Source organism: Podarcis tiliguerta (genome assembly GCF_965153285.1).
Source record: "Podarcis tiliguerta genome assembly, chromosome: 3".
In the NCBI taxonomy this organism is placed as follows: Eukaryota; Metazoa; Chordata; class Lepidosauria; order Squamata; family Lacertidae; genus Podarcis; species Podarcis tiliguerta.
Genome location: NC_139536.1, coordinates 69,357,881 through 69,375,759, shown reverse-complemented (window position 1 = coordinate 69,375,759; position 17,879 = coordinate 69,357,881). Strand labels below are relative to the sequence as shown.

Genomic DNA, 17,879 nt, shown 5'->3' with positions numbered 1-17,879 from the left:
CACCCAGAAGCCAATGGGAAGCCCACAAGCAGGACCTGAGTGCAACAACACTGTCCCCATCTTTGGCTTCTAGCAACTCTCTATTGCCTCCAACAGTGAAGGTAGAGCAGAGCCATTGGGTGAGTAGCCACCAATAGCCTTATCCACCATGAATTTGTCTAATCTCCTTTGGAAGTCTTCTAAGTTGGCAACCTGACCCCTTGAAAACTTCCCCTATTCTTAACTTCACATTTCAGAGGCTTTCCTATGGTAGTAAAATGCAGCAGTTACTATAGAATAGAATGTAGAATCCCCGTGGACTAGACAAACTTTTGTAGAAATGACTGAGGTTCTCTTATTTACATTTCTATCTTTCTATGAAAAATATTGCACTAAAGGCAGGCAATTCATGCTCTGCTGCACAAACTAAAACTCACACACTGTAAAAGCCTTAAAGTGCTGGCTTTCTTCCTCTTCTTCTTCTTCTTCTTTTTAAAAAAGCACCTTAACTTAATCTCTTCTGCCATCAACCATCAATAAAATGAGTTGCTCTCTCCCCCCATCCCCACAATACATTTAAAGCATGCCCAATGCACATTTAAAGCACTGGACTTCTCCCAAACAATCCTGAGGACCATAGTTTCCCTTCACAACGTTGCAATTCCCAGCACCCTTCTCAAACAACAGTACCCAGGATTCCTTAGGGGAAGTGATGTGCTTTAAATGAACATTGGATGTGCGAATCTGCTAAAGATGAACTCATGGACTGGAGGAAAAGATTCTGCTAACAATGGGCACAATCCAGTCCCAAAGGTAGGCATCAAAAGTTGAGGTTTTGTTTAATTCTCTCACTGAGGTTAGTAGGACTCAGAGTGGAATTCTATGCATGTTTACTTGGAATCATCTGCAGAGCAAAAGAAAAATCCCATCTTATCTGCAGTTTTGATATGAAGTGCCACAGGCCCAGACACAGCTGGATTCCCTAGCATACCGGATGTTTACATAAAAGAATTCATTATTTACACCAGTGAGCCTCTGTTGCTCCTTTTTGACAGAAGAACAAATATTTGCAGCTTGTTTACACTGTTCTGGTTTTAAGCTATGCGGCAAGTTTGCAATACGTAACCAATCTCAATCAGCAGCCTCTCTCTGAATGTAAAAGCACGTTACAATGCATTTGAAATTATACCTGCAGCTGATTAGAAAGAGAAGTTTTGTGTATTTCTAACACAAAGCAAATATTTAAACAAGCAGAAACATTACAGTATGTCACACATCACCACAACCTCCGCGTGGTGCGAGATTCCAGGGGCTCCAGGCACTTCCACAGAATGTGAGACAGCAGAGACTGTGGTGTCTTTACGATATATGGTTTATTCACAAATACATACAACCTGAGCCTAAGTTGCAGGAGCTCACAGCATTAACACCCCCAAAGGTCTTGCTTCCCCCATAGTCACAGCCTTGGATTCTAGCATAGACCAGTCATGCCTCTCTCCCAGCTTCTGCCCACTTGCAGCTCTCCACTCAGCTCACTCTGCCCTTCTTTTCCAAATACCAGCCCATCCATTTGCCCTCTGGCAGAGAGCAACTTCTTTTGTTATACCAGGGATGGTACTCAGGCATCATGCAGGCTACCGTATTTTTCGCCCAAAAATGAAGGGGAAATGTGTGTGCGTCATATGGGGCAAATGCAGGCTTTCGCTGAAGCCTGGAGAGCGAGAGGGGTCGGTGCGCACCGACCCCTCTCGCTCTCCAGGCTTCAGGAGAGCCGCAGCGCCAGCCCCACAAGGTTGGGGGACAGTGGGGAGGCGGAACGCTGCCATCCCGCTGTCTCCCTATGTGGTTTGGAGGCTGACGGCGGGGAGATGTGTGCTTCTCCCCGCTGCCTGCTCCGCAAGCTCCGGGGACAGTGGGGAGACACAGCGCGTCTTCCCCCTGTCCCCGGACCTGGTCTGAAGGCGGGCGGCGGGGAGAAGAGTGCTTCTCCCCGCTGCCTGCCCCGCAAGCTCCGGGGACAGTGGGGAGGTGCAGCGCATCTTCCCCCTGTCCCTGGACCTGATCTGAAGTCGGGCGGTGGGGAGAAGAGCGCTTCTCCCTGCTCCGGGCCCCACAAGCACCGGGGGGGGATTTTTTTTTCTTTATTTCCCCCCCCCCCAAAAAAACATGGTGCGTCCTATGGGCCGGTGCGTCCTATGGGGCGAAAAATACGGTAACCATCCTCCCACCAATTCACAACAGCAATTCAAATATGCGCAATAATTGTGTTTGATTGTTCAGCGTTATAACTATAACTGCTGTATTTAATTCTTTCCCCATACTCCCTTTAGCATGCAAAGAGAAGTTCATGGCAGCTGTTACCAGGATTATCATCTTTGGGAGGAGAGGGTGCTAGAAAATTGATATAGTCTCTTTATTTATTTATAGCTGAACAGAATACAGCAGGAATTGGACAGAAGCAAGAATGCACAGGCAGAGAATACTAGTAACACGGCAGTATTGAGCCGTGCCCTAAAGCTGCCATCTTTCAAAAAGCCTACTGAGTCAGTCAACACCAAGCAGCTTCTTTCACTTCTTCTTGCCCATTTTTTTTTTTAACAAACAAATCCCAGCTTCCTAATGATCTGCAGAAAGAGCAACCCTAGCTGGATACAACATCTGGAGTCCCATGGTAGTTAAGAGCATGAGCCACAAAGTAACCAATTCAAATCTCTGCTCAAACCACAAAGCCTTTAAGAAGCCTTAGGCAAGTCAATATGTCCACTGCTGCCGAGCCACTCCAGGTATTTCTGGATGATACTGATGATCAATATCTGCTTCAATCTGCTTTTTTACCATGATTTTTTGGCACTGAAAGGGCCTTGGTCATCCTGGTTAATGATCCATGGCAGGAGGTGAGCAGGAAGGGATCAGATTCTTCATCTAGCTACCACTCACACCATTTCCTCATTAGGTTTTTTTTGGGGGGGGGGGCAACCTCACCACCACTGCTCATTTTCCAGAAATAGGTTACTCCTAGAGCTCAGGATTTATCATCCCCAGGCAGATACTTTATGGCCCTATCCAGGAGGTCCCACCTCAAACCAGGTTATGATGCCTCTTGCAAAACACACATGAATTGCTTTGGTTGCTTACAAAATGCTTATTTTCCTATGAAGGGGAAGTATCTTACGTCCCATGGTGCCTTTGCAAAAAGAACAACCTAAGAACTGCCTGCTGTAACCTATCAAAGACTTGAGCCAGATGCAGAAGAAAGAAAGAACACAAGGAAGAATCACAACAGTACCACAGGAACATCACACCAAAAGCCTTCATTGCTAGGACATGTTACAGGGGAGTAACAGGTACCCGATTCAGTTACTACTTCCCAGCATCTCCCTTCCACTCAGTTTAACCTCTTCATTTAAATTAACACCTCTCCGCTGAAATTCATGCCTAGGCTCTCTGGAGATTCATAGCCTCAAACTTTCCGCCAGCCTTCACCATTATTCAGAAGATAATCACAGATAAAAGCAAGCTCCTAAAAAAATAATCCAGATTTGAATTCGAAAGCTTTTTTCACAAGTGAGGCATACCTAAGTGCTCCCACTTTTCCAGCTATGCAAATGGAATGAAGAAAGAAAAAGAGACATCCATTAGACTGTTCACTAGATCTTAAAACAGCCATTTTTCTTTCTCACATTAGCAACATGTACAAACAACACATCCCAGACTGCGGCATTTTCAGCATCGCTTGTGAGAACACCCAAGGGGTCTGGGTTGAACTGTAAAATAATAGTCATGCATGATAATTAAAATATGCTGCTATTTTTAGATAGCTTCCGTTTTAACACTAAAGGAGGAGCAAAATATTAAATGGAAACTATTTGTTCTGAACTCTTTCTCTTCCCAAGCCCTTTTCCTGTTTCCTTCTGCCTGATTTGACAAGTTAACTGCCTTGCTGTTCTCACTAGCCCAGGGGTAGGCAACCTAAGGCCTGGGGGATAGATACGGCCCAATCGCCTTCTCAATCCGGCCTGTGGACAGTCCAGGAATCAGTGTGTTTTTACATGAGTAGAATGTGTGCCTTTATTTAAAATGCATCTCTGGGTTATTTGTGGGGCATTTGTTCATTTTTAATTTTTTTCAAAATATAGTCTGGCCCACCACATGGACTGAGGGACGGTGGACCAGCTCACAGCTGAAGAAGGTTGCTGATCCCTGCACTAGCCTTCTATCCCTTCCTGCTTGACAACTTCCCTACCATTATCCTTCCTCTCAGAGGCAGATTTAGGACAGCGTGACCAGATCCTCCAAACTGGGCACTGAGCGTCGGGGCACTGCAGGGCGTTGCAACTGTGACCTAGTGAATTAAGTAGAACAGAAGGTTGAGAGGCAGGGGGACACAAATTTTGGCCTTGCACAGGGCACTGCTGAAATTTCAAAGACCGAAGTCTGCCACTACTCCTTACCACCACATAATTATTTTCAGGCTGCTCCCCTCCCACACTCCAATATACCACCAATCTCCCCATTCAGTCATCCTTGCCATGTCCTTCTCTTCAACATCTGCCTGGTTCCATTTTACTCTTAGCCTCCAAGCTCCTGAAACTTGCAGCTTCTGCCCATCACTTCAGACTTCTCTCCCCTGACTTCTCTACTGGCCTCCTCTAGCTTCTAGGTTCTGCCCATAGTGCTCTAAAATCATTGCACTTCTCTGAATTTTGTGATACCGTTCTTGGCTATAAAAAAGTACCAAAATTTATTTTAAGATTAAAAAGAGGCCAAGAAATGTGTATGTTGCGATAAAATATTTAAGTATATATAGCGGTACCTCGGGTTACATATGCTTCAGGTTACAGACTCCGCTAACCCAGAAATAGTACCTCGGGTTAAGAACTTTGCTTCAAGATGAGAACAGAAATTGTGCTCTGGAGGTGTGGCAGCAGCAGGAGGCCTCATTAGCTAAAGTGGTGCTTCAGGTTAAGAACAGTTTCAGGTTAAGAACGGACCTCCAGAACGAATTAAGTACTTAACCCGAGGTACCACTGTATATACTTAGTGGTGCAATTAAGAACAAATTTCCTTGCAAGTTTAAAAAAATTCACAAGGTGATGACTGAACAGACTTGGGAATTATCACTTGTGAAATTGACATGGACTGAAATTGCCTGACCCACCCATCCCTGGAAAATATGCAGATTTCAAACATCTTAATATAGGACTAATGCTTCACCAGCACTTGCAGAATGCTCCCAGACAGTAGTTATCTTCCTGTGTTCCACAACCAAAACTGCTCATTTTCTAGCCGGACTCCTTCCTTCATCTCCCAGAGGAAGGATAGCTACTTTTTCTAGGTCATAGTCAATGAGGCTGTTGGGAAATGTAGCCCTTAGCTTCAGAATTATTGTTGCAATATCATTAAAACACGTTTATGAATGGGAAACAAACCTGACAGTTTTCAACACAACAGTGACATTCCATTTTTTTAAAGGACCATTTGATGTCCACTGAATTTATCTTATGCTAAAAGCAATGACTTCCCACACCTCAATGATGCAGGTTTAACCGGTGAAGGTCAAGATGCCACAAATGAGCTTAGTTCTAAAATATTAAATGGAAACACCTGCTACTTGGCTACCAATAACAGTTTGCCATAGAAACAGCATTTGCTTGTGTGTTGACATATCATTGGAAAGAAGGCTCACACGTGGTAATGGTTAATGCACAAAATTAAGTTGTAGTAATCATAATGGCATTCCTGGGCTTCCACCAAGGTTCAACTCGGTCCTGATTGTGTAAGCATGATCCTGGTGGAACTTAATTTGTATCATGCACCATCAATCTTGCATGAGCCCATAATTCAATTATAGAACTGAAGACAGATGTTTCTTGTTGCATCACATGCTCTAATAGTTTAGGATTTATCACCTTAACATGATGGTTTTTAAAAGAGCTTTCGATTTTATCACTAGCTATTTCCCCATGATTTTAAAAGGAAGGCCCTACATTAACAAGCCCTTTCCCCTTTCTCTTCCTGCTGTTCCCCATCTTCCATTTCTGTTTGGACATCATAGGCATTTTTCCACTCGTCAAACTTTTCAGTAAGTACACCTGCTGGCTACAGCAATCCAACTTGTTGCCAATTCCCTGTTTTTTAAAAAAGAAACGTTTTGGTACAGCAGTAAGAAAGTCTGACCTTCATATTTTACTGTACTGTGCTTTCATAAAATAGAAAGATTTCAAAGTCAATCTGGAGATAACACGTTACGGTGCTTTTCTATTAGAAAGCACAAAATCTGCTCCAGATCTAACATTCTTTAGCGTTTGATTTCATCCTGCTGATGTACCTCTGCCTCTGCTGGCAAAGCTGCCTTTATGCCCCTTCCTGAGGCCCCTCATCAGATTTACCTATCAGGGTAGAGGTACCTTCAGACTGTTCAAATTCTGTGGGAGGGATTCTAAGTGCATAACAGAAAATTTAAGTTTTCACAATTAAAGTGGGTTCTTTACCCCAGAGCAACAAATCCACAGAAAGGGGGGGTTTTGTGGTTAGGAATGTGGTGGGAAAATGCATTGAGAAGTGTAGAATAATCGAATAAATATAAGCACAGAAAAAACAAATCGGAATGAACGCTCATTGTCCTAAAAAGTCCTCACAAACAACTCAGAACCAATGCTCTATAAAGACCAGGTATAAGCCAATCTGAAGGAGCCCTAGGATTCCTAGCTAAGGGCTTATCCACACCTACCTTCCCTCTGCGCTTTCCAGGCACAGTCCACAAAAAAACCCAAATAGCCATTTGTTCTGATTCAGAACAGGTGTTCGCGGGAAAAGCTCTGGAGCAAAAAAAGGGGAGCACTCAAACACGGAGCTTTAAAGCATGGACCTGTATGGGAAGCAGTGGGGCAAAATAAGTGTGGATAAGCCCCAAGTGTTTTAACCAGTTAAAAGAAAATTGAGGTTTTTATTTAGTACACATAAACAAGGAAGTTCCCACTGCATCACTAACAGATACTCTAATCCAAAGACCTACAATTGCACACTTGGGTCTCTTGCATGCTTCCCATTCATTTCAACCACGTTAATTTATTTGTGCTGGTACATCAGATTCCTGCATGAAACCGGTGGAGGACTCATTATAGATAGGTTACGAAAGGTATATGTGGTATATGTTGCAAATTCCACAGCCCTAAAAAACAACAACTGCTGGTGTGTTTTTATTTCTTGCTCTTACTATGTCAGCATATAAAAATGAGCTTATTGTCCTTTGTTAGAAGGCCTGGAAATTTTTGAGAGATCAAGGAGGACTGAGTTTTGCTTTTTTTGTCACTATGGGCAGCCATGTCTTTGAGCCTCCCTGCCATTAGCCTGACTTTTGATCCTGGGGGCTTTCTTCATTCCATTGTTAGGTGGCAGAGCAGACAGAGCCAGTGCCGACATTATGATTTTCCACCACACAGGAATGCCAAAAAGAAAGAAAGAAAAAAGGTGACATTTGAATTCACAATCCACACAGTCTTTGCCACCCAGTAGAGCATTTTTTCCCATGAATCCCTTCGTGGATGAAGAGAAAAGTAGGGAAGAAGCACTAAAGGCTGGGATCTTCAATTTCAATTCATGTGCAAAGTAAGAAAAGAGCGATATTGCTTCCCCAAAACTACAGTTGCCTTCTGATAAAGCTGGAAGCAAAAACTCCTCATTATTTCTCACCGTTTTACTTATTGGGTAATGCTGCAGAACCATAAATAGAAAGAAGTTCCCTTAGTTCACTGCTTTGAAAATTAAGAATAGCTTTTCTTCAGGCACATGTTCTACACTGTATAAATCAGGGACAAAAAACCCCCCAAAAACCCCTCAGGATCAAGGGCTGAAAATAGCCACTGCTCTCTCTTTCTGGCCACAGAGAATGTACATCTCCCACCAGCCCTGCTGTGTTTTCCTTGCCTAAGATGGAGAGAAGTGTGTGTGTGTTTAGAAACCTCTGACATTTGCATGGCTGGAATTTAGTCTACCGTACAGAGGTAAGAGCTACTGTCACACATCTGTTGCTTGGCCCCCTTTTGCCTCTGGCTCTGCTCACCACTGGCATGAGGAAGCCCCACAAGGCTGCCTAGAGGAAATGTTGCCCCTAGCTTGAAAAAGCTCTCCAAACCTGGTCTAAATGCTAGAAGTAACTAACATGCACATTCCCCCCCCCCCATCTGCACAATTATTTCAATAGTTTGCATATCTACCACCAGAAACGGCACAAAAAATTCATGACACAGTTTACCACTTGTTTATATCTCTGCTGCTATGTGGTTTGTACTTGGCCAGCTGTTGCTCAGTTCTCATTTATTGCTATTATGATCCAGCCATAAGGTCTCCCATGAGTTGAGAAAAGGGACACTGCTAGGATACTTTGGGATTGAGAGGGTGACCTAGTTCTTTTCTCGAGGGCTGAAATAGATGATTGGAGCGCTATTTTCAAAGGCAGCAGACTGCAGTCTCCAACTCAATGCAATGAACTGTGACATAACCTGGGCCAGCCCACGACGTTTTGCAGCCTGTGGTGAAGCAGCAAATAGCACCTTTCTCCCAACCAAGGCCATTTGGTTATTTGGAGACCTGAGGCAGAAAATCCCACAAGCACCTCTCCTCTTTTCCTGGCAGTAAAATATTGTCATGGATTGGTTAGACACAGAGGACTGGTGGAAGGAACCAGCTGGGGAGCCACCAAAGGAAGAAGGCTCAGAGAGTGGTGGTGGGATGACGATGAGTGGCCAGAGGGAGGAGACTGGGAAGAGGAGGTGTTGAAAGCTGAAGGGGTAACAGGGCTTAATGAGCTGGGAGAGTCTGTGGCAGAGAAGTTCAGAATCAGAAGATGAAGCTAGCAAGTGGGAGGAGAGAGGTCAAGAGGCAGGAATGAGTCAAGCTGGTGAAGTTACAGGTGTCTCACCCTATGAAACAAGCTCCTCTCCCCCATCTCCCAGAACCAGGAGATGCATGAAAAGGGCAGACGAGAGACTGGCTGCACACAGGCACAGTCTCAGATTGCTTGGGGAAAGCCCTGGAGAGGAGACTTAGACCGCAGTGGGGAGGCAGGGACCTTAATCTTGGCAACTGATTTCATGGGGTAAGACCCACAGGGAATGAGCTGCTGTCCTCATGAAGCCTGAGACTCAGCCCAGTCTGTGGAGGATCATGTTTTCGCTAATAAAGAGTTAGGTACAACTTTGAACTGTGTAATTTACTGACCGCCACGCTCTGTGACAAATATATACTAATAATTAAGTAAGTTAACAATCTGCTCCACTTTCATAACACTCAAAACCAACTGCCTGAGCTGGCTGCCCCACTTTGCCTAATGACAGGGTCGGCTCTGCATCATTAGTACATTTCTTCACAGTTTGGAATGTAGAGCAAGGAGAAATGGCAGCTGTTTAATCTCTGGAGATGTGGCAGCACAGAAGGGAAGAATAGTAATGGTGAATATAGAGATAAAATATTTCTATTTGAGGAAGGAGGTGCAAACGTCTTCAAAACAGAATATTCTTATTTGAGCTGTCACCTTAGATTTGTGCAATAAAATAAGAAGAGGTAAAAATAATGATGTTCCTACTCCAAACCAAAGGGTATGTGCTTTAGGCTGCAAATCTGTACACACCTGGAAGTAAGCCCCATTGGATTTTCTTTCGAGTAGAAATGTATGGACTTGTGCTGTTTAAGATTTGCATGAACTGCCTGGAAATCAGAAAGTGGGCAGGAAAACTCATTGTCCAGGATGGCACTGAGCTGTTAATGCATTCTACCACAGAGTTAAGTTCTTCAGCAATGGTGTTGGATATTTAAAAATACACCAAAAGTTAGTTTTTTGCTTACTAAGCCTTAAATCTCGGCATGCTTTTCCAAACAGAGCTGACATCTGTTAGCAGATTTGTCACACAAGCCACCTTTACTTAAGAAGCCAGCACCAATTATCCTTAAAATAGCCACTGTGACTCAAAGACTGCTTTCCTTTCTTTTAACTGGGAACCTAAGGGTGAAATCCAATGTCAGGCAAGCAGGCATCCTCTCACACAGTGAGGCTTCTCTTTCTTCTTCTCCTTGTAGCCCCCACATGCCCTGAAAAATCTGCTTGGGGCGGGGGTGGGGTGTGCAGGTTGCAGAGTGGGAAATGAGAAATGCCTCTGCCTACAAACCTGATTTCAGCCCAATTTTAAATATTAAGACTTTGTAAAAATTAAAACATTAAAAAAGGCTTTATGGAGATAACAAATAATGATTTTAGAAACCCAGTGCAATGTTGAACAGGTTTTCTGACTATCAGAAGTTGAAGATCCATATCTGAACATTCCTTTTATTTTGTCATGGTTATTTTTCTCCATCTCCTGGTGCTTCTACTCTCACAGGTACCAGAAGGAATGCCTAATCCCATATAAAACTGCTCCTATTCCAAGGCCCTCCAGGGTCCCCCATCAACTTAGATGGCATCTGGAAACTGGAGGAAGGGCCTTCTTGGTGGTGGTGTCCTGTTTGTAGAATTCCCTCTCCAAAGAGGCTTGCCTGGCACCTACTATGCTATATTTTTGGCACCAGTCCAAGACATTTTTGTTCTCCCAGGCTTTTAAAATTAAACCGTTTAAGTTTCAATGGGAACTTTGAAGTGTTTGGCTTTAGTACAAATCTATTTCATTTCTGTCATGCTGATTTTACTGCTATTCAATTTTTACCTGAACAGTGGTATAGGAATGCATTAAATATTAGATATATGAGCAAATATATAAATGAATGAACATCTATCCTCAAGCTCCATAATAATCCCTGCTTCCCTTATCCAAGAACTCAAAAAGCTCAATAAATTCTGCTTCAAGAAATTTCCACTTCCAGAAGCCAACCCCATATAATATAATAATTGCTTTTATTTTGTATCTCTGATTCAGAGCTATATGCATTTTTCAAGCACTGAAATTGGTGTTAGGCACAGAATACCGCATACTGTCACACAATCTGCTGTATGGCCTTCCTAGAAGAGCAGCCACTTTGCGTTGATCTGTTGAAGATCAATGTACAGACATCTGGGTGTACACAAATGTTGGTGCAACAAATGTTGTACATAAATGAGTATTTCTACATCTGTGCTCACAGTAGCAGTGACTTGCTGTAGCAAGAATAGCAGCTACCACAAAGCAGCCATGAAAATGGGCTCTCAGCTTACATTAGCCCAATACTGTCTGTGCTGGCTGGAAGAAGCTCTCCAGTACTGTAGCAAATTCATAGTCTTTAAGGCAGAGAAGATCTGCTTGAAAGTGTGAGCAATGCCAGGCTGATGAAACCTCAGAAACAGGTGGGTGGTGTGCATAAAGCAACAAGATTTCTACCAGTTATAGGACAGGTCCTCAGTGTACTACTCCATGTTTGGCATAAGTAGAACAAAACAGGGCAAAATAATTTTTTACTGCTTTGCAAATTCAGCTTTTCATGATAAGTTCCCTTAGGATTGCCTAAGTACACAGTCCTACCTGACCTCTAAGAGTAAGGTTGCGTACATGTTACCAGCTAAACTATTCTTTTCCTCAATTCCAATTAAAGCTGTTTTGGAGGAAAACACAGCATTTCATAAGAAAGGACAGGATAGATACAGGATTGTGGGTAATATTGTGTTTACCGAAACCAGCAGTGGGAGTGCACTGGAGTAAGTGAACACAGCCTCAGAGCCAATTGCAAGTGATACTGAGTTGTGTGTAGTTTTCCCAACCTACTTCTCCATTCAGTGGAGGCTGGTGTAAACAGGAGCTGGTGGGGTGCCTAGGAGGTCATGTGGGTGGTGCTTAGGTCACATGGGTGGCACCTAGGTCCCCATGCTCCCCCCTTTCAGCTGTAATGGTAAAGAAGGTAAAGGACCTCTGGACAGTTAAGTCCAGTCAAAGGTAACTATTGGGTGCGGCACTCATCTCGCTTTCAGGCCAAAGGAGCTGGTGTTTGTCTGCAGACAGCTTTCTGGGTCATGTGGCCAGCATGACTAAACCGTTTTTGGCGTGACAGAAGCCAGAGCGCACAGAAACACTGTTTACCTTTCTGCTGCAGCAGTACCTATCAATCTACTTGCACTGGTGTGCTTTCAAACTGCTAGGTTGGCAAAAGCTGGGACAAAGCAACCGGAGCTCACCCCGCCATGCACATTCAAACCGCTGATCAGCAAGCCCAAGAGGCTCAGTGGTTTAGACCACAGTGCCACCAGCTCCCTCTCTACTAGGTCAGCTACTTTGTGGCTTGTTTACCTGTTCAAATGAGGGAGGAGCTTGATGAAATTTACAGAGGATTGCACACAGCATACATCATTCATCAAAATAAAATGACAGCAATTGCCTCACTGTGATGCAGTTGACAGTACAAAGACTGGACCATGGCTTTGGATGTTTAGGTGAGTTTGTAATCTTGACAAAACTATGTCCCACTTTTCCCATAAGAGGATATTGCCCTGCCCCCGTGGCTTTTCTTTTGGAAAAAGAAGCCTCAGAGCTGCAGAGGAAGAGGGTCTTAACCCATTCTTATTGCCAGTTATCTGTTAAAATTCCTCCAAGCTGGGTTTTCCACCCATAGCAGGAAAGAGAGGTGTAGCCCCACCCCTCAACTAAGTGAAAGAAGCTTGGGGTGTGTTATGTACTGAGTTGAATAGGATCCAAAAGGCAGCAGTCTGATTGGACCTAGAACAATAGGGTCCAGAATGCAGCAGTCTGATTGGACCTAGAGCAATAGGGTCCAGAATGCAGCAGTCTGACTGGTCCACAGGAGCGACCCCAACCCAGCTCCAGGTGGAAGTGAATCCGCAACCTGATTGGCCTACAGGTGAATCCCGGAATTAGCCAATCACGTGGGGCCCATTGTGTAAGCAATGTATATAAAGCAGACATTCTATGGGAACTTCCATTCCTCCTCACCACTATGAGCTGAATAAAGAGCATGAAATCCACTCTCGACTCATACTCGGAGTGTTTCGTGGTGTTTCACTGCAGTAAGGGAAAGGGTTAAGAAGCCTCTCTGCTGCACATTTTGTGCTTCAGCAGCACCCTCCATGAGTACATTTTGTTTTCTATTTAAAACTCAGCACATTGTATAATTTGGCCCTATCCCAACAATAACTGTTCTGCCACCAGCAATGTATACATGTGGCAGAGCTAATGCCAGGGGGATCCTCAAATTATTACATGGGGGGGAGGCTTTCCTAAAAGGATAATAAATCATTGTTGAGGGGTTCCAGATAGATATATCTTCATTATTTTGTGATCCCAGGCTATTTCTCCAGTGCCTTGGCCCAAGGGCACAAACAGATTTATGGAGAATGAAACATCCTCCAAAGTTGCAAATTGCTGCCATGACTGACGATGTTTAGATTCTGCTGGATCATTAGAAATGCAAGTCACAGGCACATGGCTGAAGGAGAAGGGAGATAGTGAGTTAAAGCCAAAAAGAAATGCCTGATGTGCAAGTGAAACGTGGACACCCAACATACAAAGCTGCCTTGGGCAATCGTTCTGTTTAAGCCAAGATAGGTATAATCCTTTTGCATACGCTCTTTCTCCCCTACACACACACACACACACGCACACACACACACACACACACACACACACAGAGAGACTCCTGTTGCTTTTCACTTCTGCACAAATCGTGATGAAACAAGGAAGTCTCTCATTAACCACAGTTTATCATTTTCTTCACTTTAAACCATGGTTTAATATATTCGCTGGTTCCAAAGCTGACATCATGAATTTCCTGATTTGGACAAAATAGGAAACTAATACTATGGTTAATCAGAAACTCCATGGGGGAATGGCCTGGGTGCAGAGGCAAAATATTCATGCACATTTCAATTTAATATGCAGATGTATGATTGTATGAGCACAGTCACACTTTAACTTCCAAAGTAGTAGGGGTCCTCTTTTTTGCGTCAACCACATGAATATAAAGACAAATATTTCCAAAAGAACACTCAAGAGACAAGCCATCGCAAACTCACAGAGCTGCCATAGAAGCAGACCTGGGAGAAAATACAATTTATAGAAAGAATCAGAAATTAGTAGAAAAATCTGCATGAATGACATGTTCTTTTTAATTCAGGAACCAAATCTGATTTTTAATTTCAATGGGAATGGCTTGGATTATAGCAACTGGAAAAAGGAGATGTGGTGTTAGATAATAGAACAGTCACCAGGAATGTTACTATGTCAAAGCACACCCACCAACACTGCTATGGTAAATATGCAAAGAAGCCTAAAGAACATCCACATGTTTGGATTGTGCCCTGGGATTGGATCTTCCCCAAAACTCCATGTTTTCATGTTAGTGTAAAAATGGAAGGAGGAAAAGGCAAGGAGTAATTTTCAAAAAGATTATGGTGCCATGCCTGATTCCCACCCCCCACCCCCCAAAAAAGAGCTGTAGAGAGGGCACTGAAAGGTCCTTCTAGAATTACCCTAAGAAAGTGAATCAACAAAGTGAATGAAGAATGAAGGGGAGAAGAGACCTCTAATTAATATGTGCTGGAAAGTTCTGGCATCAGTTTGTTCTCAGGGGGAACATGATAGACATATAGGCAGATGAAAAGCCCAGGCGGCAATTATATAAACACTTACAAAGAAGTAAATCCTATTGAACTCGGTGGGACTTACTTCTTAGTAGACATGTCTGGGATTGTACTGTCAGTATTTACTCTGATGCACTATTTAATTGATAAGGAGCTTTGGGGAGCCTCTATGCAATACCCAACGCAACCTTAATTCACCCAGCCTTTTCTCAAGAACAGAGAAAGCAGTGTAAACAAACTGTGTGTTTCATTCTATAAACAAGAAATTCTCATTAATTGGAAGCAACACAGTTCTATGTTTCCCTAAGTAATCACCCCAGACAAAAAAACAAAAAAACACACTGTGAGTATAAGCCTTCTACAGGACAAGATGCAGTGTTCACTTGGCTGCCTTCCATCTCCTTTGTTCTGTCATCCTGCAGGGGTGGCCCCATCATGAGACATATTGAGACAGTCACCTCAAGCAGCAGATGCTAGGGGGCAGAGATGGGATGGAGCTGTGTGTGCTCTGCACTCCCTAAGATAGCCTTCAGATGTAGTGGAAAATGCTGTCCCACTGCCCGTGTCAAAGTAAGATTAAAGTCCCAGTCTCGCTGGCTTCTGTGCAAGGAATGAGGGGAGGCGTAATCTTGTCTGCCTCAGGCAGCAAAATGTCTTAGGCTGGCCCTGCTGCCTTGTCTAGTTCTGGCTGCTCAAAACTAGGGTTTTAAGTAGATAGTCTTCTCCTATTGTTTATCCCTATGTTCCAGTATAGAGACCTCTAAAGTTCCACATAAGCAGGCATGTCCAAAGTCCATTTCGGGGGCCTAATCCGGCCCGCTGGTCAGTTTAACCTGGCCCCTGTGGCAGTTAACTTCAACCTGAACAACTTCAATCCTAAAAAAAAAAAGTCAGCAACTTTGGTCGGCCCCTTGGTCGGCCCTCACGGCCCTTTAAATCTGGCCCTCTTTGAAAAAAGTTTGGACATCACTGAAAAGTCAGCAACTTTGGTCGGCCCCTTGGTCGGCCCTCACGGCCCTTTAAATCTGGCCCTCTTTGAAAAAAGTTTGGACATCACTGAAAGGTATGGCTCTTATTAGAGGCTTTCCCAGTCTTTACAAACTCCAGTCATTCTAGTTTGAAAAGAGAGACAGACATTGGCATTGTTGACAAGGGGCATTATTTCATAGCAACAAAATATTACAGTCCAAACGGAGAATTAAATATACCTGCAAAAGAGGTATATTTTCAAAGAGAATGGCTAGAATCGCAGCAGATATGAGATGCAGCATTAGAGAGCACAACCAAACAAAATGGGATGACTCCAACGCAGTAACAGACTCAATGGACACAACTCACTTAAGTCCATTGATTTCAGTGGGTCTACTCAGAGTATGACTTAGATGGATACAATTTGGTGTGTTGAGAAATTCCCTTAGAAACAAAGGAGCATTCAGAAATGCTGCCCAGAGTGGCTGGGGCAACCCAGTCAGAGGTGTGGGATTAAAATAAAATACTAATACTAATAATCAGAATGACATTTTTAATAGACCTCTTAAAAATAAATTATACCCTACCTTTTTGAAAGAGCTCAAGAATACACGCAACATAATAATGTATCAGTGACAAATGATAATAACAAACAATAAAAAATAAGAATCCAAAGTTCAAAAACCAGCAAACAGCAGCCACCTGAAGTACACCCACCCACCAAATGTAAGTGCTACCAAAAGGGACCATTTCTCTCTGTGGTTAACTGTTATCTGGTCCCAAGACAGATTCATAATGTGATTCAATGGTAAAAAAAAAGCTCATTTTCGATTTTTAGCTATTTCAGAAGTGTTAATCCCCCAGAAAATAGCACATTGCACTTTGCAATGATGCTTTATGTTTCACAGCCTTGCTCTGCAAGCCCTGGAGGTGGTGTCCTCAGCCAAGTCTGCCCATGTCTTAAAAAGGAACCAAAAAGCATACAGCACTACCTGCAGGCATCAAGATATATTAGCAATCTAATTCATTCCCTGCACACTCTCAAGGGCAGCTGTAACTTGAAAGTATGCTAGCTGAGAATGTCATGAACTTTTTGAAGAATGCATTGGCAAAAAGTTAGTGGAAAGCTTCTACTGCATTCACAGTTCCCTAAAAGGAGGTCAGACAAGTCCATTAAAAAACACTAAAAAAAAAACTGCACTCCATTTCAAGCCAGGATGTTTTTGCTACTGGTGTCACTAACAGGGAGAAAATAGTGACCCTCTGAACATCAACAATCCCTTTATAATCTCTTCTGCTCCAATTATAGCTGGAAATGTTTTCCCATTTCTTTAAATTCTGCACTTAGGATCACTGTACAATTCTGTTCATTGCTACATTTTCAGAGCCGGTAAAGAATAAAAGTTGCAGATATTGTAAGATATACATTACAGTACTGATGGGGCAGAAAGGGAGAAAAATATGATCTTAAGAAGTGAGGGCGATTTAAAAATTGTGGGGGTGTTTGACTATTAATTTTAAATCACGATTTCTTCCCCCATTTGTGTCCCTCCAATCCTCAAATATCCACAGTAAAAGCTTGATTACTCACACCATGACTACCTAAATACATGTTAGTGTAGTTCTATGTCAATGTAGAAAAACATTCCGAATTATCTAAACATCTGACTATCTTGATATTATGGGTGTACTCTGCGTTGCTTATATAAATGGAGTTTAGGCTCTAACGGCTAAGCTTTATGAACACAATGAAGGCCCCCAGTAATTCAAAAAGCTATATGAACAGTAAGTGGAGTCTTACCTTGTGGTGTCCAAAGTCATTTAATACAGTGCCAAGTTTCTTGGTGTTAGTATGAAGCTTATGAGCCGCGATCATTGGATTTGGATCCCGCCAGTCAATGGACAGGCGATGGTACCAGAGGCGCTGTCCTTTCTGAATATGTGCCAGTTTGATACTGGGGTCAAAGCGATGCACCTCACATCCACTATTGGCCATGTTGATCTCAAACTGGTTGTTGTCACTGCCCAGTCTTCCCAAAGCAAACAGAAGAGGTATTGTTACTTCAAATAAAAACAAAATCTGAAGGATCGCTGCTATTAACATTTTAGCTCACCTATTCCTGAAGGACTTAAGGTAGAAAACATTAATTCTTGGTAGGTGTGCGGAAGCACTAGAAAGAGCTTACAATACCACAATTTTCAGAAAATACGTAAATAAAAACAGTAATAATAATAATAATAATAATAATAGACTAATGAAAAGCAGTCACTGCATGATTTGTCATCCTAATTCTAATCAGCCCAGAAGTTTTCCTGAAAAGTGAAAAGCCAACAGTGAAGTAGAAGATACAAGGATTTGTTTAGAGAGGGCATTCCACAATCT

General features: G+C 43.0%; 1 protein-coding gene across 3 annotated transcripts in view; it reads right to left on the bottom strand.

Moving 5' to 3' along the window:
• METTL24 (methyltransferase like 24) overlaps positions 1–17,879 on the bottom strand; it is a 67,370-nt gene that overhangs the window by 10,799 nt on the left and 38,692 nt on the right. For all 3 annotated transcript variants that reach the window (XM_083433781.1, XM_083433782.1, XM_083433783.1), the window contains exon 4: positions 17,298–17,526. In XM_083433781.1, the coding sequence (XP_083289907.1) occupies positions 17,298–17,526 (229 nt within the window). The remainder of the gene's footprint in view (positions 1–17,297; positions 17,527–17,879) is intronic.